This window comes from Mesoplodon densirostris, chromosome 2 (assembly GCF_025265405.1).
Source record: "Mesoplodon densirostris isolate mMesDen1 chromosome 2, mMesDen1 primary haplotype, whole genome shotgun sequence".
Taxonomy (NCBI): Eukaryota; Metazoa; Chordata; class Mammalia; order Artiodactyla; family Ziphiidae; genus Mesoplodon; species Mesoplodon densirostris.
Window position 1 is genome coordinate 99,819,339 of NC_082662.1, and position 23,534 is coordinate 99,842,872.

General features: G+C 38.2%; 1 protein-coding gene across 1 annotated transcript; it reads left to right on the plus strand.

Moving 5' to 3' along the window:
• The first annotated feature begins 19,145 nt into the window (after positions 1-19,145).
• Positions 19,146-19,652, plus strand: LOC132503470 (olfactory receptor 11A1-like). The gene has a single exon (XM_060119901.1). It carries the CDS (start codon positions 19,146-19,148, stop codon positions 19,650-19,652), a length of 507 nt encoding a protein of 168 aa, XP_059975884.1.
• The last annotated feature ends 3,882 nt before the right edge of the window (positions 19,653-23,534 follow it).

Below are 23,534 nucleotides of genomic sequence, written 5' to 3' on the forward strand. Positions count from 1 at the left end.
CCATTTGTCCTAGGGTTCTATCCATCCTTTTTTAAAAAATTTTTTTCTTAATAATTATTTTTATTTTAATAACTTTATTTTATTTTATCTTACTTTATTGTATTTTACTCTCTCTTCCTTCCTTCTTTCTTTCTTTCTTTCTTTCTTTCTTTCTTTCTTTCTTTCTTTCTTTTGTTCTCTCTCTCCTTCCTTCCTTCCTTCCCTCCTTTAGACAACAAATCATCCCAAATTGAGGAGGTGGCTTTTGAGAGCAAGATTTATGATTTTTCCCCTTTTCCTCTTTTTGTGAGTGTGTATGTGTATGCTTCTGTGTGAGATTTTGTCTGTATAGCTTTGCTTCCATCATTTGTCCTAGGGTTCTATCTGTCCGTTTTTTGGTTGCTTTTGTTTTTGTTTTTAAAAAAATTTTTTTTCTTCATAATTATTTTTTATTTTAATAACTTTATTTTATTTTATCTTACTTTATATTCTTTCTTTTTTTCTTTCTTTCCTTCCTTCCCTCCTTCTTTCCTTCCTCCCTCCCTCCTGCCCTCCCCCTCCTTTCTTTCTTTCCTTCCTTCTTTCTTTCTGTCTTTCTTTCATTCTTTCTTTCTTTCTACTTTTTCTCCCTTTTATTCTGAGCTGTGTGGATGAAAGGCTCTTGGCGCTGCAGCCAGGAGTCAAGGCTGTGCCTCTGAGGTGGGAGAGCCAACTTCAGGACACTGGTCCACAAGAGACCTCACAGCTACACATAATATCAAACAGCGAAAATCTCCCAGAGATCTCCATCTCAACACCAGCACCCAGCTTCACTCAATGACCAGCAAGATACAGTGCTGGACACCCTATGCCAAACTACTAGCAAGACAGGAACACAACACCACCCATTAGCAGAGGGCTGCCTAAAATCATAATAAGTCCACAGACACCCCAAAACACACCACCAGATATGCACCTGCCCACCAGAACGACAAGATCCAAACTCATCCACCAGAGCACAGGAAGTAGTCCCCTCCACCAGGAAGCCTACACAGCCCACTGAACCAAACTTAGCCACTGGGGACAGACACCAAAATAAAAGGGAACTACGAACCTGCAGCCTGCAAAAGGAGACCCCAAACACATTAAGATAAGCAAAATGAGAAGACAGAAAAACACACAGCAGATGAAGGAGCAAGATAAATACCCACCAGACCTAACAAATGAAGAGGAAATAGGCAGTCTACCTGAAAAATACTTCAGAATAATGACAGTAAAGATGATCCAAAATCTTGGAAATGGAATAGACAAACTGCAAGAAACACTTAACAAGGACCTAGAAGAACTAAAGATGAAACAAGAAATGATGAACAACACAATAAATGAAATTTAAAATATTCTAGATGGGATCAATAGCAGAATAACTGAGGCAGAAGAACGGATAAGTGACCTGGAAGATAAAATAGTGGAAATTACTGCAGAGCAAAATAAAGAAAAAAGAATGAAAAGAACTGAGGACAATCTCAGAGACCTCTGGGACAACATTAAACTCACCAACATTGAATTATAGGGGTTCCAGAAGAAGAAGAGAAAAAGAAAGGGACTCAGAAAACATTTGAAGAGATTATGGTGGAAAACTTCCCTAATATGGGCAAGGAAATAGTTAAGTCCAGAAAACACAGAGAGTCCCATACAGGATAAATCCAAGAAGAAATACGCCAAGACACATATTAATCAAACTGTCAAAAATTAAGTACAAAGAAAACATATTAAAAGCAGCAAGGGGAAAACAACAAATAACACACAAGGGAATCCCCATAAGGTTAATAGCTAATCTTTCAGCAGAAGCTCTGGAAGCAGGAAGGGACTGGCAGGACATACTTAAAGAGATGAAGGAGAAAAAACTGCAACCAAGATTACTCTACCCATCAAGAATAGCATTCAGATTTGATGGAGAAATTAAAATCTTTACAGTCAAGCAAAGGCACAGAGAGTTCAGCAACACCAAACCAGCTTTACAACAAATGGTAAAGGAACTTCTCTAGGCAAGAAACAAAACAGAAGGAAAAGACCTACAATAAAGAACCCAAAACAATTAAGAAAATGGGAATAGGAACATACATATCGATAATTACCTTAAATCTAAATGGACTAAATGCTCCCACCAAAAGACACAGATTGGCTGAAAAAGACACAGATTGGCTGAATAGATACAAGACCCATATATATGCTGTCTACAAGAGACCCACTTCAGGCCTAGAGACACATACAGACTGAAAGTAAGGGGATGGAAAAAGATATCCATGCAAATGGAAACCAAAAGAAAGCTGGAGTAGCAATTCTCATATCAGAAAAAATAGACTTTAAAATAAAGACTATTAGAAGAGACAAAGAAGGACACTACATAATGATCAAGGGATCGATCCAAGAAGAAGATATAACAATTGTAAACATTTATGCCCCCTACATAGGAGTGCCTCAATACATAAGGTAAATACTAACAGCCATAAAAGGGGAAATCAACAGTAACACACTCATAGTAGGAGACTTTAACACCCCACTTTCACCAATGGACAGATCATCCAAAGTGAAGATAAAAAAGGAAACACAAGCTTTAAATGATACATTAAACAAGATGGACTTGATTGATATTTATAGGACATTCCATCCAAAAACAACAGAATACACATTTTTCTCAAGTGCTCATGGAACATTCTCCAGGATAGATCATATCTTGGGTCAAAAATCAAGCCTTGGTAAATTTAAGAAAATTGAAATTGTACCAAGTATCTTTTCTGACCACAACGCTATGAAACTAGATATAAATTACAGGAAAATATCTGTAAAAAATACAAACAAATGGAGGCTAAACAATACACTACTTAATAATGAAGTGATCACTGAAAAAAGCAAAGAGGCAATCAAAAAATACCTAGAAACAAATGACAGTGGAGACATGATGACCCAAAACCTATGGGATGCAGCAAAAGCAGTTCTAAGAGGGAAGTTTATAGCAATACAATCCTACCTTAAGAAACAGGAAACATCTCGAATAAACAACCTAATCTTTCACCTAAAGAAATTAGAGAAAGAAGAACAAAAAAAAAAAACCCCAAAGTTAGCAGAAGGGAAGAGATCATAAAAATCAGATCAGAAATAAATGAAAAAGAAATGAAGGAAACGATAGCAAAGATCAATAAAACTAAAAGCTGGTTTTTTGAAAAGATAAACAAAATTTATAAACCATTAGCCAGACTCATCAAGAAAAAAAGGGAGAAGACTCAAATCAATAGAATTAGAAATGAAAAAGGAGAAGTAACAACTGACACTGCAGAAATACAAAAGATCATGAGAGATTACTACAAGCAACTCTATGCCAATAAAATGGATAACCTGGAACAAATGGACAAATTCTTAGAAATGCACAACCTGCCAAGACTGAATCAGAAGAAATAGAAAATATGAATTGACCAATCACATGCACTAAAATTGAAACTGTGATTAAAAATCTTCCAACAAACAAAAGCCCAGGACCAGATGGCTTCACAGGCGAATTCTATCAAACATTTAGGGAAGAGCTAACACCTATCCTTCTCAAACTCTTCCAAAATATAGCAGAGGGAGGAACACTCCCAAACTCATTCCATGAGGCCACCATCACCTTGATACCAAAACCAGACAAGGATATCACAAAGAAAGAAAACTACAGGCCAATATCACTGATAAATATAGATGCAAAAATCCTCAACAAAATACTAGCAAACAGAATCCAACAGCACATTAAAAGGATCATACACAATGATCAAGTGCAGTTTATTCCAGGAATGCAAGGATTCTTCAATATACACAAATCAATCAACATGATACACCATATTAACAAATTGAAGGAGGAAAAACCATATGATCATCTCAATAGATGCAGAAAAAGTTTTTGACAAAATTCAACATCATTTATGATAAAAACCCTGCAGAAAGTACGCATAGAGGGAACTTTCCTCAACATAATAAAGGCCATATACGACAAACCCACAGCCAACATCGTCCTCAATGGTGAAAAACTGAAACCATTTCCACTAACATCAGGAACAAGACAAGGCTGCCCCCTCTCACCACTCTTATTCAACATAGTTTTGGAAGTTTTAGCCACAGCAATCAGAGAAGAAAAGGAAATAAAAGGAAACCAAATTGGAAAAGAAGAAGTAAAGCTGTCATTGTTTACAGATGACATGATACTATACATAGAGAATCCTAAAGATGCTACCAGAAAACTACTAGAGCTAATCAATGGTAAAGTAGCAGGATACGAAATTAATGCAAGAAAATCTCTGGCATTCCTATACACTAATGATGAAAAATCTGAAAGTGAAATCAAGAAAACACTCCCATTTACCATTGCAACAAGAAGAATAAAACATCTAGGAATAAACCTACCTAAGGAGACAAAAGACCTGTATGCAGAAAATTATAAGACACTGATGAAAGAAATTAAAGATGATACAAATAGATGCAGAGATATACCATGTTCTTGGATTGGAAGAATCAACATTGTGAAAATGACTCTACTATCAAAAGCAATCAACAGATTCAATGCAATCCCTTTCAAACTACCACTGGCATTTTTCACAGAAGTAGAACAAAAAATTTTAAAATTTGTTTGGAAAAACAAAAGACCCCAAATAGCCAAAGCAATCTTGGGAATGAACAACGAAGCTAGAGGAATCAGGCTCCCTGACTTCAGACCATACTACAAAGCTACAGTAATCGAGACAGTATGGTACCGGCACAAAAACAGAAAGATAGATCAATGGAACAGGATAGAAAGCCCAGAGATAAACCCCCGCACATATGGTCAACTTATCTTTGATAAAGGAGGCAGGAATGTGCAGTGGAGAAAGGACAGCCTCTTCAATAAGTGGTGCTGGGAAAACTGGACAGGGACATGTAAAAATATGAGATTAGATCATTCCCTAACACCATACACAAATATAAGCTCAAAATGGATTAAAGACATAAATGTAAGGCCAGAAACTATCAAACTCTTAGAGGAAAACATAGGCAGAACACTCTATGACATAAATCACAGCAAGATCCTTTTGGACCCACCTCCTACAGAAAGGGAAATAAAAACAAAAATAAACAAATGGGACCTAATGAAACTTCAAAGCTTTTGCACAGCAAAGGAAACCATAAACAAGACGAAAAGACAACCCTCAGAATGGGAGAAAATATTTGCAAATGAAGCAACTGACAAAGGATTAATCTCCAAAATTTATAAACAGCTCATGCAGCTCAATAGCAAAAAACCAAACAACCCAATCCAAAAATGGGCAGAAGACTTAAATAGGCATTTCTCCAAAGAAGATATACAGACTGCCAACAAACACATGAAAGAATGCTCAACGTCATTAATCATTAGAGAAATGCAAATCAAAACTACAATGAGATATCATCTCACACCAGTCAGAATGGCCATCATCAAGAAATCTAGAAATAATAAATGCTGGAGAGGGTGTGGAGAAAAGGGAACACTCTTGCACTGCTGGTGGTAATGTGAATTGGTACAGGCACTATGGGGAACAGTATGGAGGTTCCTTAAAAAACTACAAATAGAACTACCATATGACCCAGCAATCCCACTACTGGGCATATACCCTGAGAAAACCATAATTCAAAAAGAGTGTTGTACCAAAATGTTCATTGCAGCTCTTTTTACAATAGCCCAGAGATGGAAACAACCTAAGTGTCCATGATCGGATGAATGGATAAAGAAGATGTGGCACATATATACAATGGAATATTACTCAGCCATAAAAAGAAACAAAATTGAGCTATTTGTAATGAGGTGGATGGACCTAGAGTCTGTCATACAGAGTGAAGTAAGTCAGAAAGAGAAAGACAAATACCGTATGCTAACACATATATATGGAATTTAAGAAAAAAAATGTCATGAAGAACCTAGGGGTAAGACAGGAATAAAGACACAGACCTACTAGAGAATGAACTTGAGGATATGGGGAGGGGGAAGGGTAAGCTGTGACAAAGCAAGAGAGAGGTATGGACATATATACACTACCAAACGTAAGGTAGATAGATAGTGGGAAGCAGCCTCATAGCACAGGGAGATCAGCTCGGTGCTTTGTGACTGGCTGGAGGGGTGGGATAGGGAGAGTGAGAGGGAGGGAGATGAAAGAGGGAAGAGATATGGGAACATATGCATATGTATAACTGATTCACTTTGTTATAAAAGAGGAACTAGCACAACATTGTAAAGCAATTATACTCCAATAAAGATGTAAAAAAAAAAAAGAATACGAATGTGAGGATTTGGGCTACATATCCACCTTGAAATAATGAGCGAAAAGTCAAGATCATCACAGAAACCTCAGTCCTAAGATTCTATGCCATCGAACTTATGCCAGTATCTGCTTAACTAACACTTCTTGTTACCTGAGAAAAGTACCATCCAAAATGTGTTTAACCATTATATAGATAACTTTTCTGTTACTCATAGCTAAACACTATTCCTAACTGATTCATAATAGAGCAAAGAGAAGGTAACTCTCACTGAGGAAAAAGAGACAAGATAAACTTCCTTCAGCAGAAACAGATTTTGCTACCTATTATTTATCTATTGCTATTATAAACATGCTGTATGACAAACGACAATAAAGCCTCAGTGGTATTAAATAGGAAACATTTATTGCTTATGAATCTGGAGCCTACTGGAGGTTGGTTAGGTGACTCTGCTCATCTTGCTTGGGCTTGCTCACATATCCAAGGATAGGCTGTTTCTTGGCTGATCTAGGATGCCTCATATGGGTTGGCTTGGGTGAGTCTCTACCTGTTTACCATCGTCCAACACAATAGCCCTGGAATGTTCTTATGTTAGTTGCAGAGATACAAGAGCAAGGGTAAACTCAAGTGCTCAAGCACTTTTGGAGTCTCTATTTGCTAACAACTCATGAGCCTAAGCAAATCAAGTGGCCAGACCCAGATTCAAGGACTAAAATAGAATAGCCACGGACTTCCCTGATGGTCTGGTGGTTAAGACTCCATGTTTCCACTCCAGGCGACGCAGGTTCAATACCCTGGTCGGGAAACTAAGATCCCACATGCCATGTTGTGCAGCCAAAATAAAAAAAAAAAAAAAAAAGAAAGAAAAGAATAGCCAGGACACAAATTATAGCACTATGTTAGGATAAAGAATTTGTTCACTTAGGAAAGAAGGTAGTAACTGAGGTTATCTCTACACTGGTTATTTTGGGGAAGTTAGGGATAGGTACCACTATCCCTCCTGAAGTTACTAACTTTGCCAGAAATTTTAAAACAGCTGAGATCAAACATCTACAAAGATAGATATGATCACCTTAGGACATGGCGATTAAGTTAAGACACTTTTGATTGCAATTATCAGATATTCCACTTCCAATATTTTAACTAGTAACACATTAAAGAAGTGGAAATATAGTAGAGTCGATAATCTGAAAGATCTTCTACCTAAAAACGTCTAGAAATGCCTAAATTCTAGATTAAAACAACAACAACATCTTTCAGATGCATGACTGAGCTCAAAGAGAGGAAGAGGAAAAAGCAGAGAAGGCAAAAACTAGGGGAGTGAGTGAGTGCTGAAGTCACAGTCACCTTTGGCGCATTTACCAATCTCAGAAGACAAGACACTTGTTTTTAAATGGCTACTTGAGGCCAGGGAATAAAGCTTTGGGCTCAGATGAGGTATAGTATGAATTTAGGCCTCAGTTTAAAGCTGAGACCCTACATGCACTATATGTTCAGTGAAAGAGTGGATTAGAAAATAGGCAATTCTGTCAAAAAGAGGTAGCAAAGACTATCTGAGTGGAAAGTAGAGTAATCTAAAATTCCTAACCACAGCCTTTCATCAATCATGTGGTAGGTAGAATAATGTCTCCCCCAAACCCCCAAGATAGCCGTCCTAATCCCTGAAACTTGTGAATATGTTACCTTAAATGGCAAAAGGGGCTCTGCAGATGTGGTTAAGTTAAGGATCTTGAGGTGGAAAAATCCTCAATTATCCAGGTGGATCCAATGTTATCACAACTTCCTTATAAGGAGGAGACAGGAAGGAGCGTCAGAGAAGTATTTGAGAGAAGTATTTGACATCTGGTTTGTTTCACTTAACATAATGCCCTCCAAGTCCATCCATGTTGCTGCAAATGGCAAAATTTCATTCTTTTTTATGGCTGAGTAATATTCCATTGTATGTGGAATCCACATCTTCACCCATTCATCTGTTGATGGACACTTAGGTTGCTTCCAATATTTTGGCAATTGTAAGTAATGCTACTGTGAACGTCGGGATGTATGTATGTTTTTGAATTAGTATTTTTGGTTTCTTTTTGGATACATACCCAGCATTGGAGTTGCTGAATCATATGGTAGTTCTACTTTTAGTTTTTTGAGAAACCTCCATACTGCTTTCCATAGTGACTCTACCAATTTATATTTCCCACCAACAGTGCGCAGTTTCCTTTTCCTCCACATCCTCACCAGTATTTGTTATTTGTGATCTTTTTGATGATAACCATTCTGACAGATGTGAGGTGATATATTTTTGTGGTTTTAATTTGCATTTCTCTGATGATTAACAATGTTGAGCATCTTTTCATGTGCCTGTTGGCCATCTGTATGTCTTCTTTGGAAAAATGTCTATTCAGGTCTTCTGCCCATTTTTTAATCAGGCTGTTTTTTGTTTTTATTTGAGTTGTATGAGCTGCTTATATATTTTGGATATTAACCCCTTATCAGATATAATGTTTGCAAATATCTTGTCCCATTCAGTAGATTGCTTTTTGTTTTGATGATTGCTTCCTTTGTTGTACAGAAGCTTTTTAGTTTGATTAGGTCTCATTTGTTTATTTTTGCTTTGTTTATTTCCTTCACTTTAGGAGACAGATCCAAAGAACTATTGCTACAATTTATGTCAGAGAGTGTTCTGCCTATGTTTTCTTCCAGGAGTTTTACAGTTTCTGGTTTTACATTTAAGTTTTTAATCCATTTTGTGTTTATTTTTGGTGTTAGAGAATGTTCTGATTTCATTCTTTTACATGTAGCTGTCCAGTTTTCCCAGCACCACTTATTGAAGAGACTGTCTTTTCTCCACTGTATATTCTTGCTTCCTTTGTTGTAGATTAATTGACCATAAGTGTGTGGGTTTATTTCTTGGGTCTCCGTTCTGTTCCATTGATCTATGTGTCTGTTTTTGTGCCAATACCATACTGCTTTGATTACTGTAGCTTTGCAGTATATCAGTATATCAGAAAAGCATGGAATATCTTTCCATTTATTTGTATTTATTTCTTCCATTTCTTTTATCAATTTGTATCTTCTTCCATATCTTCAGTGTAGAGGTCTTTCACTTATTTGGTTAAATTTGTTCCTAGGTATTTTATTCCTTTGATGCAACTATAAATGGGATTGTTTTCTTATTTTCTCTTTCCAATAGTTCTTTTTAGCGTATAGACAAGCAACTGTTTTTGTAAATTGATTTCATATCCTTCAATTTTACTGAATTTATTTATTAGTTCTAACAGGTTTTTTGTTTTGTTTTGTTTTGTTTTGTGTAGTGTCTTTAATGTTTTCTACCTATAATATTTTGTCATCTGCAAACAGGGACAGTTTTACTTCTTCCTTTCAAATTTGGATGTCTTTTTTTTTTTTTTCCTTTTTGCCTAATTGCTCAGTCTAGGACTTCCAGTACTATGTTTAATAAAAGAGGCAAGAATGGGTATCCTTGCCAGGTTCCTTATCTTAGAGGAAAAACTTTTAGGTTTTCACTATTGAGCATGATATTAGCTGTGGGCTTCTCATATATGGCCTTAATATGCTGAGTTAGATTCCCTCTATACCCAGTTTTTGGGGAGTTTTTTTGTTTTTTTGTTTGTTTGTTTTAATCAGGAGTGGATGTTGAATTTTGACAAATGCTTTTTCTGCATCTATTGAGATAACCATATAATTTTTATCTTTCATTTTGTTAATGTGGTGTATCACATTATTTGATTTGTGGATGTTGAACCATCCTTACATCTCTGGAATAAATTCCACTTGATCATGGTATATGGTTCTTTTAAGTATTGTTTAGTTTAGTTTGCTAATATTTTAATAAATTTTGCATCTAGGTTGATCAGAGATATTGGCCTGTAATTAAATTTTCTTATACTGTCCTTGTCTGGCTTTGGTATCAAGTAATACTGGCCTTGTGAAATGAGTTTGGAAGTGTTTCCTGGTCTTCACTTTTTTTGGAAGAGTTTGAAAATGATTAATATTAATTCTTCTTTAAATGTTTGGTAGAATTCACCAGTGAAGTCACCTGGTCATGGACTTCTATTTTCTGAGAGGTTTTGATTACTGACTCAATTTCCTTATTAGTAATTAGACTTTTAGATTTTCTATTTCTTTATGGTTTAATCTTGATATGCTGTATGTCTCTAGGAATTTGTTAATTTCTTCTAGGCTGTTCAATTTGTTTGTATATGATTGTTCAGAGTAATCCCTATAATCTTCAAACTTGTGGGGATAAATTATATTAATTTTCATTTATAATTTTATTTATTTGAGTTTTTCTCTTTTTTTCTTGGTAAATCTATCAAAAGTTTGTCTACTTTTTAAATCTTTTTTAAAAAAATAGCACTTAGTTTCCTTGATCTTTTCTATTATCTGTTTAGTCTCTGTTTCATTTATTTCCACTCTGATCTTTGTTATTTCCCTCCTGCTACTACTAACTTTGGGTTTAGTTTGTTCTTTTTCTAGTTTCTTGAGGTAGAATGGCAGTTTGTTTATTAGGTTTTTTTTCCTAACGTAGGCATTTATTGCTATAAACTTCCTTCTTAGAACTTCTTTCATTGCATCCCAAAGTTTTGATACATTGTATTTTCATTTTCATATGCCTCAAGATAGTTTTAGCTTCTCTTTCATTTCTTCTTTGACTCATTGGTTATTCAGGAGCATGTTGTTTAATCTCTGCATATTTGTGAATTTTACAGTTTTCTTCTTGTAATTGATTTCTAGTTGCATACTGTTTTGGTCAGAAAAGATGCTGGATATGACATCAATCTTAAATTTATTAAGATTTATTTTGTGGCCTAAAATATAATCTGTCCCGGAAGGTATTCTATGTGTGCTTGAGAAGAATGTATATTCTGTTGCTGTTAGATGTGATGGTCTGTAAATGTCTTTTGGTCCATCTGATCTAAAGTGTAGTTTATTATTTATTTATTTATTTTAAATAAATTTATTTATTTTTATTTATTTATTTTTGGCTGTGTTGAGTCTTCGTTGCTTCACACAGGCTTTCTCTAGTTGCGGTGAGCAGGGGCTACTCTTTGTTGCAGTGTGCATGCTTCTCACTGCAGTGGCTTTTCTTGTTGTGGGGCATGGGCTCTAGGTGCATGGGCTTCAGTAGTTGTGGCTCAGGGGATCTAGAGCACAGGCTCAGTAGTTGTGGTGCATGGGCTTATTTGCTCCACGGCATGTGGGATATTCCCAGACCAGGGCTTGAACCCATGTCCCCTGCATTGGCAGGTGGATTCTTAACCATTGTGCCATGAGGGAAGTCCCTAAAGTGTAGTTTAAACCCAATGTTTCCTTATTGATTTTTATGTCTGGATGATCTCTCTATTGTTGATAGATACCTTCACTTTTTAAAATTCTTTTTTCTTTTTCCTCCTCTGATTGGATAATTCAACTGTCCTGTCTTCGAGTTTACTGATCCTTTCTTCCACTTGATCTAGTCTTCTATTGAACTCCTCTATTTAATTTTTCAATTCAGTTATCATATATTTCAGTTCTGTGATTTCTGTTTTGGTACTTTTAAATATTTTCTATCTCTTCCTCAAAATTCTCACTTTGTTCTTGTATTACTCTCCTGACCTAAGTGAGCAACTTTACAACTATTATTTTGAACTCTCTATCAGGTAAATTGCTTATCTCTGTTTCATTAAGATATATTTTTGTAGATTTATCTTGTTCTTTTATTTGGGATATATTTCTTTTTTTCTTCATTTTCCTCAACTCTCTGTGTTGGTTTCTATACTTCAGATAAAAACACCACCTCTCCCCATCTCGACAGAGTGGTCCTGTGTAGGAGATGAACTTTGTCTATCAGTCCAGCCAAATCTCCTGATTGCCTCTCAAATCTTTGATTGTCCAAGCTTATTCTTAGTACCTCCCCATACCTGAGGGTGTACCAAGACCCATTAGCATCCCAAGGAAAGATTACATTCAGCACCTAGATGCAGGCTGATTGGAAATCACATCCTCTGACAGCAACTGAGAAAGCATATAATTAAGCTCCTTCTAAGGAAGAAGAAATTGGGAGATAGTTGATTTTGTCAGTTTTCTCTGTGCTGGGCCCAAGTGTATAGCTGCAGAGGGGTTCTCCTGCACCTGTTAAGAACTGCTTCTTTGTTTGCTATAGTATATGGGACTTGTGAATTCAAACCTCATAGGCTATCAGAGCCAGGCAATCCAGAGGCCCACCCCTCAGGCAGCAGCCACAAGATATGAAGTGCCAGATATGTGTACGATCTCTTTCCAGGGAGATACTTGTGACTTTGGAGTGGGCTAGAGGGAGAAGAGTGTCCAGCATCTTTCACAGAAATTGGAGAGAACCATAGCCAGCTCCCAGATGCATGTTATATTAGAAACCTGACCCTCAGGTAAAGGCTCTTAAAGTATTCAGATAGAACTTACTCAGGGAAAGACTAGAAGCAATTTTGCCTGCTTCCTCTCTGTTGAACCCTGGGGAGACAACCATGATGAGTGCCTGCACCTGCTAACAACTGTTTCTTTGTTTGCTATAGTTTTGTGGGTCTTGAGAATGCAAACCTTGTTGGCTTTCAGAGCTAGGTGCTTTGGGAGCCTGTCATTCAAGTTGGAGTCTTAAAAGTTGGGGCCCTAAATATGGGCCTCAGGTAGAAGTTTGGAATTGGGTGTTTCCTCCCAATTGTATAACACTGTGCTGAGCATGGGGCTTATGACAAACATGTCTCACTCTGCTTTCCTGCCTGTTTTGCTGTGGGTATTTTCTTATTCACCCAATATGTAGGAGTCACACAGCTTGCTTCTGTATTTCTTTCAGAGGTAATTGCTCTCTGTGTAGTAGCAGAACATTCATTGTGTCCATGGGAGAAGTGGGGTTAGGAGCCTCCTATGTCATCATCTCGGCTGACTCCTCTTTCCCTCAGTCTTCTTTTAAAATAGTTTTACTTACATCTCATTTTATTGACATTATCTGTTTGTACTCAACCTCCCTACTTAGACTCTAAATAACATGAAGGCAAGGATTGTACCTTCATAATTTCCAGTCTGCATTACCAAATTAGCACAAAGTACATAGTCAATAAATGAACAAAGACATAAACCAAATGGAACAAGGAAGCCTAATAATTATGTAGGTAAATAAGTCCCTTCCTTCTGAACCTTCAGGCATGATATCTGGAAAATAGTTTGAGCAAGACAAATTTTGGAATGAGTGAATTAGAGCCATGGTTGCCAAGACAACCTTTTATGATTGGAAGGGAACCACCAAACAATTTATGTAGGCTCAAGGAGTCACTCAGAGAAATAATTCTGTTTCTTCCTCCATTTTACAAGAAAAATAGTAGGAAATAAAGATGAAGGGGAACTTTGAAATAAAACCTTATAAAGCAAAAAGCGATGCCCTTCCCATCTTTTAACTATTGTTCACAAGTCACTTAAAAGTCCTAAGAAGGTAAATTAATATCTTCTCTTCTCACAGGTTATGAACAGGGAAGGAAGACTGGACTAGAGCCACCTATCAACAGAGCCTGAAGCCCAGGTTCTGGAGCAGTCCACATTCCCCACAGTGCTTCTGGCTTTAAGCAAAAATTCACCTTGATATGAGGCTCAGACAATAAATAAAATAACCTATGAGGAACTGGAGCTGGAGTTTATATATATTTTAAAAATCTTCATTTTCACTTAAATTTCATTCAATGCAAGTAATTTATTTCTTTACTATTCACATGTCTATTTTAAAATATGGCTAAGGAGTAGGATTCTGTGGTCCACATTTCCTCTGTCTGTGGTCTGCATGTGAAGAATCTTGACTGGTTAGTCATTGTTGAGAGTTTTGCTAGACTACTCGATAATATTGCTGCCCCAGCATCCATTTTGTGTGGCCAAGCAGCCTGCAGGGAACTTGAACTGACTGGCCCTCGTCCCGTGAGTGCATGCCCTAGATAATACCATTACAGTCATAAGTAAATGTAAGATCCTGATATGACTACCCCAGCCACCTTTGGGTAATTACTCTCCCATGCCTGCCAAGGCCTTCTCCTTGTGCACCCCTTAAATAAGATGCTCCACAAAGCTCACCAAAATCCCACTCTTTTTGGTTTGAATTAACCAATCTGGACTTAGCCAGGGAGCACCAACGTATTCCACCTGTAGTCCCTAATAAAGGCATATGCCCCAGGTCCTGCCATGCTCTCTCTTCCTGTACCCTGCCTTAACCTCCTCTCATGGCCCCATGAGGCATGCAGTGCACCTCCTCCAGGACCTGTGAGTAATAAACTTCTCTATTTCAATTCCTTTTCTTGAACTATGGCTCAGCAACCAGATACCCAGGGCTCTACTTAACAAATGCTCATTTAACAAAGTTGCAATAGTCACACAAGTACCATTTTTCCCCTGAGGGCAAAGTCCCTAAAGAAAATAACCAGTCCCTAAAGAGGCTGAAAATCCAATCACTTAAAATAACTGCAAACTTCATGGTAACACTATAGATTTTTGTTTTCAATATTTCCTGCAAATAGTTATTATCTACTGTGTGCCAGTTATTATCTACTGTGTGGAGACACACAGAGTATCTGCACTGGATATAGTAGCAGACAAGACAGAAACATCCCTGCTCTTGTAGGATTATAGTCTTAAGGGAGGGATGGTCAACAACCAAGTAAACAAATAAAATGAAATGAAATAGTGATACCTGACACAAAGAAATAAAAACAGGGCATAGTCTAGACAGAGTCAACAATTACATAGTCTCTGAGATAGAAGGGGGCTTGAGGTTCTTAAGGGATGGGGACAGGGAGTAAAAGAGAAGATGTAATAGGCAAACGTACAGTGAACTTTCCATTATATCCACAAAGTCACCTTCCCAATCGTCTTGAATAACTGAACTTAACACATTAGGCTCAAACATGCTATTATTTTAACACTTTTTATTTTCTTTTTAGAAATTTTCACCTTTTTTAGACTTACAGTATGTAGATATTATAATTTAAATTCTTCTTGAAGCCAAAGGAACAGAGTTATAATTGCTTGTTGCACTGTGGTATATGGCTTGAGAGTCCAAAATGTTTAGCTGGAATATGTACCAGCTGCAGAAGCTTGTATTCTTAAATAAATTTGCATCAGTGGCTTGGTTTCCAAAAAATAAATATCTTTTCTTTTAAGAGTAGAAAATGGTTTCACAACCTCTTAGAAATTGAGAAGTAGCCTTTCTGAAAAATAACTAATTGGCTTAATTACTGAATCAGGCTTCTCCTAAATGACTTTGCTCTAAGTAAAATAATCTTTGCTGTTTTTTTTAGGTATAATTTGTCATTAAAAATTTTTTTAGCATCAGTAACTGCTTCATTACCTAGTCAGCCTCAATTCAGGTTTTAGAGCCCTTCCTTTAATGTAACAGGGCTACAGTATCATTTTGTGAAGGCTGGAGGAAGGGACTTGATAAAACAGAAAGAACACTTTATATGAAGTCAGATATTTGCTCACATATTTATTCATTCATTGAATTCATTAATTCATTCATTCATTATATTGATTTATAAATATTTATTAAAAATCTTACTATGTGCCAGGCTCTGAGGTAGATAGAGTAGTGGCTGAAATAGACATGCTCTGTCCTCATGGAGCTTTTAGTCAATTTCCAGTTCCCTCACATCCTTCTGGCTGGGTAATTCTGAACAAGTCATATCACCTCTAAAAGCCTGGATTTCCTCATGAGTAAAATAAGCAATATGTAAGAAGGGTTGTGAGGATTATAGATAATAGCATAGGCTTAGCACAATGTCTGGCATACGGTGGTTACTTAGTAGATTTCAATAAGGACGTCCTACCCAGAGGTCTCATGTATTCAGATAGTTCATTAGAGGAAAACATTTCAGTTCTAAAGAACAAATGAGGTAGTTTCAATTCATTGATTATTTTATTACTGTTTCATTTGTTACACTTATTGGATAGCTGTATTAATATGTTAGTTTGAGCTAATAGCTCTCCAGTTTGTTAATATCTATCAGTAAATGATAACTTTAATTCCATAAGGTTTCCATTCACCCAGAACGGGACTAGCCTTGGTTACTATTTTTAATCAATAACAAGAATCCAAGACGACACAAGTTCTTTAGAATCTTAATTAATGGCTTTGGTGATAAGTGTTTACTATCACAGATACTTGTTTCAGTTTCCACCAAACCTACACAATAAAGATGTGCATAGTAATTTTTCTTCCTGAGGATAGAAAAAAATTGAATATTTCCTTCAAAATGTTACTTTAATCCATTCTACCAAAACATAACATAATGATACATTTCCAATAGTTAAATTAAAGCTCTTATAAAGGTCATATAAGTACAGAGTCATTATTAAAGTAGAAGCTTAACACAAAGCAAGGGGAAAAAGAGATTTCCTCTAAGGTAACTTGGTTTCATATTATTTTCAAAATAACAACAATTCCCCACAAATGTCACTTGGGAAATGCCCATGAGCACCAATATCAGAGGAAGTTATGGCTTTGCCCACAGAGGGACTTAAGTTTACACAGAGGAAGGAGGTTGAAAGATGGGGCCAAAAGTCAACTGACCTCCTAAGGTTCATGTGGAAAGACAGCTCCAACTTTGTTTTTGTCAATTGCACAAGGAGGTGTATTTTTGGATAAAAGCAGGATTCCAGCTGTCTAGCCCAGTTCTATGAAGCAAGGGGAGATTTACATGCATTGTCTCTGTGGCCTGACTCCCCAAATTTGATGTGGACCCCTCTGAGGCACTGACAGGTAGAGCTTATTTATTCTCCTGGTGTATGCTTCAGTTCTCCCCGTTTTAAATCTGTCCTTTACTAGATGAGGTCAGAGATACAACTCCCTGGCATACTAAATATGTTATCAGTTTAGTGAGAAAATCAAATTATTTGTCTGTCTGGTAGACCAACTGTTCAGTTGAATTAACCAGCAGCTGGCAAGAGACAAGAGCCCTTATCGATAAGCCAAATGTTGGCTGACTTGATTGGTTAATCCATTGACCACTGAATTCAGCTAAGAGAATGGCTGCTTTTCAGATAGCATCTGAGTCATTTCATGTCTTTCCTTGCTTTTTTGTTAGTGGAAGATATAACACCTCTGATTATTTACTGAGTATTTGTGTTTTTACTTTGCTTTGTGATAAGTCACTTCTCTTTCCCACAAGCTTGCTTTATGTGTGGGTCCTGAGGGAATGGAATGCATCCCAATTAGGAAAATCATTCAAGTTTGGAAGGGATGTTAAAAATCATCAAATCCAAATAACTCTCCAGTGCTTTAGTCTCCTTTGTCTTTATAATTTGTCCTCTCAAAATCTTCAATGAAGGGAAGCAGATGCTTTTCTTTTAGCAGAAGAGCTCATCTACCTATAGATAGCACTAACTGGGCTGGCATACTTGGGAGGAAGAAGGGAGTGGAAGAGAAAGAGATGAAGAAGAGAGGAGGGATGGAATGCGCTACAATTTATTGAGCCCTTACTCTGGACCCAGCTCTGTGCAGACATGAATCACAGACATATCATGTGATTTGGGGTTGTGGCTCTAGAGTCCAGCAGTGTGCATGAGCAGAGTTAACACAGGAGCGTGTTAGCAGAGTCCACATCTCTACCTTTTTCAATAATATCCTTTTTTGATTTCCTCATTTCTGCTGAGGTGATAGAGGGAGAGATAGTAGTTGTATATTAGGGTCAGAGGTGGGGGATTAGTATCATCAACCTCTCTGCTGCCCTTAAAAGCTTCATCTGCTCAGACCTAGAGGCAGCAGAGTTGCTCTTCCCTTAAAGGTTATAAAATGGTTTTGCTCACATATATTCGAGGTTGAGCAGGAATTTGAATCTAGGCCAGTTTCATTTTAGAGCCTGTGCTCTTAACCAGGCTTCACTGCCTTTCTAGTCAGTTCTCTCATACCTTTCACCTGCTTTCTATTCTCTATCATGCCTTCCTGTACTGCATCAAGATAGTGCAACAGCCCTATAATTTCCTGGTAGAGGGAAAGTAGTAATTTCCTATGCACATATCCAAAAAGTGTTAGATATTTTTTAAGGTAATAAAGAAAGGACATAAAAGTAGCAATGTGAAAGCAAGTACAGGAGACAGGTAGAGAAGGTTGTCAGAGTTTGTGACCCTTTATGGAATTATTCCCTCACCAACTGACAAAGCAAGTCTCACCTTCCCTGAAGTTAAAACTTGGATGAGAGGCTTCCTTGTGGAACCATTCCGCTTCCCACCTCTGTGAGATAATGCAAACTAACCATGTACCCAAGCCCCATGAGAGGCAGTGTTCATAGTTAGGAGTGAGGGATCCAGAGCAAGTCTGAATCTCACCTCATCCAGTTTCTAGCTAATGACCATGGTTAAGTTATTTAGGTTCTCTGGGACTCCATCTGGAAAGTAAAGATAATAAGAGTACTCACCACATAGGGTTGTTGTGATGATTAAGTGAGTTACATATTTTCAGCACTTAGGACAGTACCTGGGATCAAGTCCTATCATCATCATTAGCAGCAACAAGCAGCAACATCCAGGAGTTTGGTTGTATTCTGTCAGACCGAAGTCTTCTCTCTGAGATCTCTGGTTGTTATTTGCACTTTGGAGGGGATTGAGAGAAGTTCTCTCTTTGTGCCTTCTCCATGCTCCACTGAATGGGCTCAGTCTGAATCACCAGTTGCTGGACATCTTTTGGGCACCAGGAATTTTGGTCAGCACAGATTCCAGGTTAGTTCTGTGAGCCCCTTTGAAAAGCTGGAACCAGATCTCCACAAAGTGGTACCTAGGAACTGGGTCAATTTTAAAATGGGATTAATGTATTGAAGGCTTTTGTATGATAAGAGATAGTAGGATGAGCTTAACTACTCACACAATTACATGCACACACACTGCAGGATGTGGCAAAAGAAATGGCCACATTTCTCTGCTGCTTCCTTCTCACAGCAATCACGATTGTCCTACTGTCTAGACTAACCTTCTGTGGACCCAATGAAACTGATCACTTCTTTTGTGACTTCACCCCTCTGGTCCATCTCTTCTGCATGGACACTTCACTGACCGAGATCATTGCCTATGCCACCTCTTCTGCAGTTACTCTGATCCCATTTCTTCTCATCACAACCTCCTACTCCTTCATTCTTGCTGCTGTCCTAAGAATTCCATCTGGAACAGGCTGGCAAAAGGCCTTCTCCTCCTGTTCCTCTCACCTCACCATGGTCATGGTGTTCTATGGGACACTGATTGCCACATACCTCATGCCCTCAGCCAACTCTTCCCAACTCTTGCACAAAGGATTTTCTCTACTTTATACCATCCTAGCACCCATGTTCAACCCCATCATCTATAGCCTGAGAAACAGAGACATCCATGAAGCCCTGAAGAAGTGCTTGAGTAAGAAGCCAGGTTTCCTTAGATGATGCAAAAAGGAAAAGAACTATATTTGTTCAATGGTTCATAAACTGGATTGAGTAATTTAGAGTCAACATAAAAGGCAACTACCTAAACTACTAGCTACCAAAGACTGATGACCAGATGCCTGTGAGTATGACTGTGGACACTGCTGAATTCTGACAGCCTCAGGTGAACTGGTGTCCCAGGAATGGTCTAAGCAGGTCCGATTCTGCTCCATTCTGCTCCAGGAGCCTTGTGTAGAAGCTCATCTCCAAAATGAGCTGGTAATGCTGGTCACTCATTTGTTCAAATACTCATTGAGGGTCTACTATGTCCAAGGCATTGTACACAATATAAGTGCAAAATAAACAAAAATAGAGGAAGCCCCTTCTCTCACTAAATTCACAGTCATAGGAGGAAGACAAACGTTAATCAAGTAACTAGTGTAAAACTACATATATAAATATAAAATTACACTTGTGATTCAAAATGAAAAATAATAAGATGACTACTACACACCTATTAGAATGGCCAAAGTCCAGAATACTGACAACACCAAATGCTGGTGAGGATACGGAGCAACAGAAACTCATTCATTGCTAGTGGCAATGCAAAACAGTACAAATGCTTTGGAAGACAGTTTGGGCATTTCTTACAAAATTGAACATACTTTTACCATATGTTTGAGAAATCACACCCCTTGATATTTACCCAAATGAGTTGAGAATGTATGTTCACACAAAAAACTGCACCTATTTATAGCAATTTTATTTATAATTGCCAAAACTTGGAAGCAACCAAGATGTCCTTCAGCTGATGAATGGAAAAATAAAATGTGATACATAGACAATGGAATGTTATTCAGCACTAAAAAGAAATGAGCTATCAAGCCATAAAAATACATGGAGGAAACTTAAATGCATATTACTAAGTGAAAGAAGTCAATCTGAAAATGCTATATAGTGTTTTATCCCAATTATATGATGTTCTGGAAAAGGCAAAACTTTGGAGACAGTAAAAATATCAGTGGTTGCCAGTCTTACACTCAAGACTTAGAAGTGGGAAACAAAGATTTGGGGAAATGAGGGCTAGGCAGAAGACCTATGATGAGTCTATGATGCTCTATCTCCCCTGCTATTATGGTAGCAAGCTCACTTGGAAGCTGGGGCATTGTATTTATTGGGTTCACCTCTTCCTGCCAGGCCCTCTGCCAGGCTCTTGCCTGAACTTGCTCCCTCTCCTACTGGCACATGTTCTCAGTAAGTTAGAACATAGGGTGTGGTGGGCATGTGTTTTTTGCTCTTTGCAACTCTAAAGAGCTGAGTTGACTTCTGAGTAGAAAAGCTGAGGTCAGTCAGCATTGCACACTCAGATGCTTCCTCCCTTCTTTTCTGGCTCCTACAAATTATGCTCCCCTAGTGCTGAGGTTAGGATTATTTCTTGCCTAAGTTTTCTTCTTTTTTTGAGTTAAGCAAAAAGATTATGTTCAGCATGTGTGGGGGTTACTCAGAACCCTGGATGGGAAACAGCACATACGAGACTGTGCTTTATGAAGAGAGAATTGTCCTCTTCTTGCTCCTCTTGTAAACTAGGAAAATATTGGGTGATCATCTTAGGGTACTCCCGGTAAAAGTAAAACTTGTCAGCTTTCATTTATCCACAGGTGGCTCATTGGGAGCAAGGGTTAATGTCAGACTAGCTCTGCAGGAAATTGGATAGGAGAGCAGGCTTTTGTGTCATGGGAAAGTTTTTAATTTTAGCTCTGCCACTTTCTTGTAATATGCTTTGGGCAAGTTACCTAAACTCACCAATTTTAGTCTTTCTCATCTGTAATGGAGGACATGCCATGCCCATCTAACACTGTCCCTAAGTGAGAACATGCACTGTCTGTCTGGCCCATAGCAAATGCTCAGTAAATGGTAGCTCTTGTAACTCTTCTCCTAGTTTCCACCTTCTGTACCAAATCCCAGCCAAAACTATTATGTAGTCAAAATTCACTTTTGACATTACAAAGTAATAAATATTCAGAATGTTTAAGGCCCAGAGAGAATGTATGGATTACACAACATCTTCTTCACAAGAAGTGATCCCCTAAGGGATTAAGTGGACTTTCCCCAGGTAACACAGACTAGAATCCAGAAATTCTATATCTGAGTCCCATCCTCTCTCCCCTATACCACCCCACTTACCAACTCAGTAGGTTTTCTCCTTGCCTAGGGACACATAAGGAACATTCCTGTATATTCCAGCATCACTGTTTGGTTATACTTGGCTAGGAGAGAGTGTAGTGTATCACAGCACATGCCAGAGCCATGGAACTCCCCCTCCAGCCCCAAGCCTTACATTCCATCTCCTACAAACCTGCAGCTCCACTCAGGTAACAAAGCCTCAGAATGTTTGTGGTCAGCACAATTACCATCAACTGGGAGAAACTTCTCCACTACTCCTTCTGCAGGAAGCCACAGTTCTCAAACTCTCAAGTGGGGAAGGGGACATGTTGTGGGGTAGAACTGGCTTCCTATTTCCACTGAGACATGGCAATGAAACATGAAGCCTGGGGAGTCTCTTCCAAGTTAGTGAGGGCTGCAGGAATGGAGCAGCCACAGCCCTGCTCCCACACCTGAAAATAAACCCCAATACTGCCAAAGAACCCAGGAGTCTCATCTCACCCAAACCGCTGGTTTTCTGACCTTAGAGATGAGCAAAGGTACCTGAGAAGCCACCAAAGGTGAGGAAGAGGCTGAGCAGTCTCTGAGCCCCACGCTTGCACTCACTGAACAATTCTGTTTTGATGTATCTTATTTATTCCATTTAAAACTTCATTTGAATAAAGACTTCTGCTGCTAAATATGTGTACACACACACACAAACACACACAATTTTTTTTTACTAGACCTTTCCTTCCATTATAGCTTCCCTTATTTTCCCTGCTGGAAAAACATACAAAAACATGAAGGTCATGTTTGGATTAGTTTACGTCCCATAAAGTCAAGGACAGTTGGTGTGCCCTGACTAAGAGGACAAGTATTTAGAGAAGACCACAGCTTCTAGGATGATGATTTCTGCAGAAAATTTCGTATGTCAATTGCCTGCACTGTATTTTTTAAGCCTCTGAATCTCTGTAACTGACTTCTACCAGGTTGAAGCAACACCTGTCAGTGACTTTCCCAGGTTTATCAGGGATGCCTGTCCTTGCGGGACACTGGACACCTCCAGGTAGCATGACCACACCCTGACATATTTGTGCCTTTAGGCTCAGGAGTGGGTTGGTCTGCAAAAGAAGACTTTTGTCACTCACAGACTTAGATTCCTTCTGAGGAGAAGTGAAGGGAAGGTTACACGATGACCTATAAGTTTCTGATTCTTGTCCCAGGGCTGTGCAAGCCTTTACTGGTAGATGAGAGGAATATAGATGTACAACCAACTAGATGGAGTCAGAAGAGAAGGTCATAGCCACTCCTGCCATCATAGGGAGTAGCTGTGTTTTCACAGAGACCTGCCACCCTGCTCTCTCTGATCTCAGGCAGGAGGGCAAGAAAGCCCACATACAATCTTGGTGGTTTCTCACCACACACACCTGCTCAAGCTCAAAGAATATGGGACCTTAGTAAGAGAGAGTCACAACTTTCAGGTAGAAATCAAGAGTCTTCAACACAAGGGGTCCACTCCTTGTGCCTGCTCCTGGGGTCTGACCACACCTCTAACCACTGAAAGAGTGGAGGGTTGTGGTATCTGCTTAGTTCTTTCTTAGCTGAGAGACCTGGGGGCAAGTCTCTTCAGCACTTTAGGTTTTAGGCTCTGAATCTGAAAAATCGGGAAGATTGGCGAAGTGTTTTCTAAGGAATATGCTGAGGATAACAAGTAACATTCATATCATACTTTAAGTTTTATAAAGCTCTTTCACATAG

Bases quoted from the DNA above. Each gene is read 5' to 3' on its own strand.
- LOC132503470 (XM_060119901.1), top strand. From the start codon at position 19,146: ATGGCCACATTTCTCTGCTGCTTCCTTCTCACAGCAATCACGATTGTC.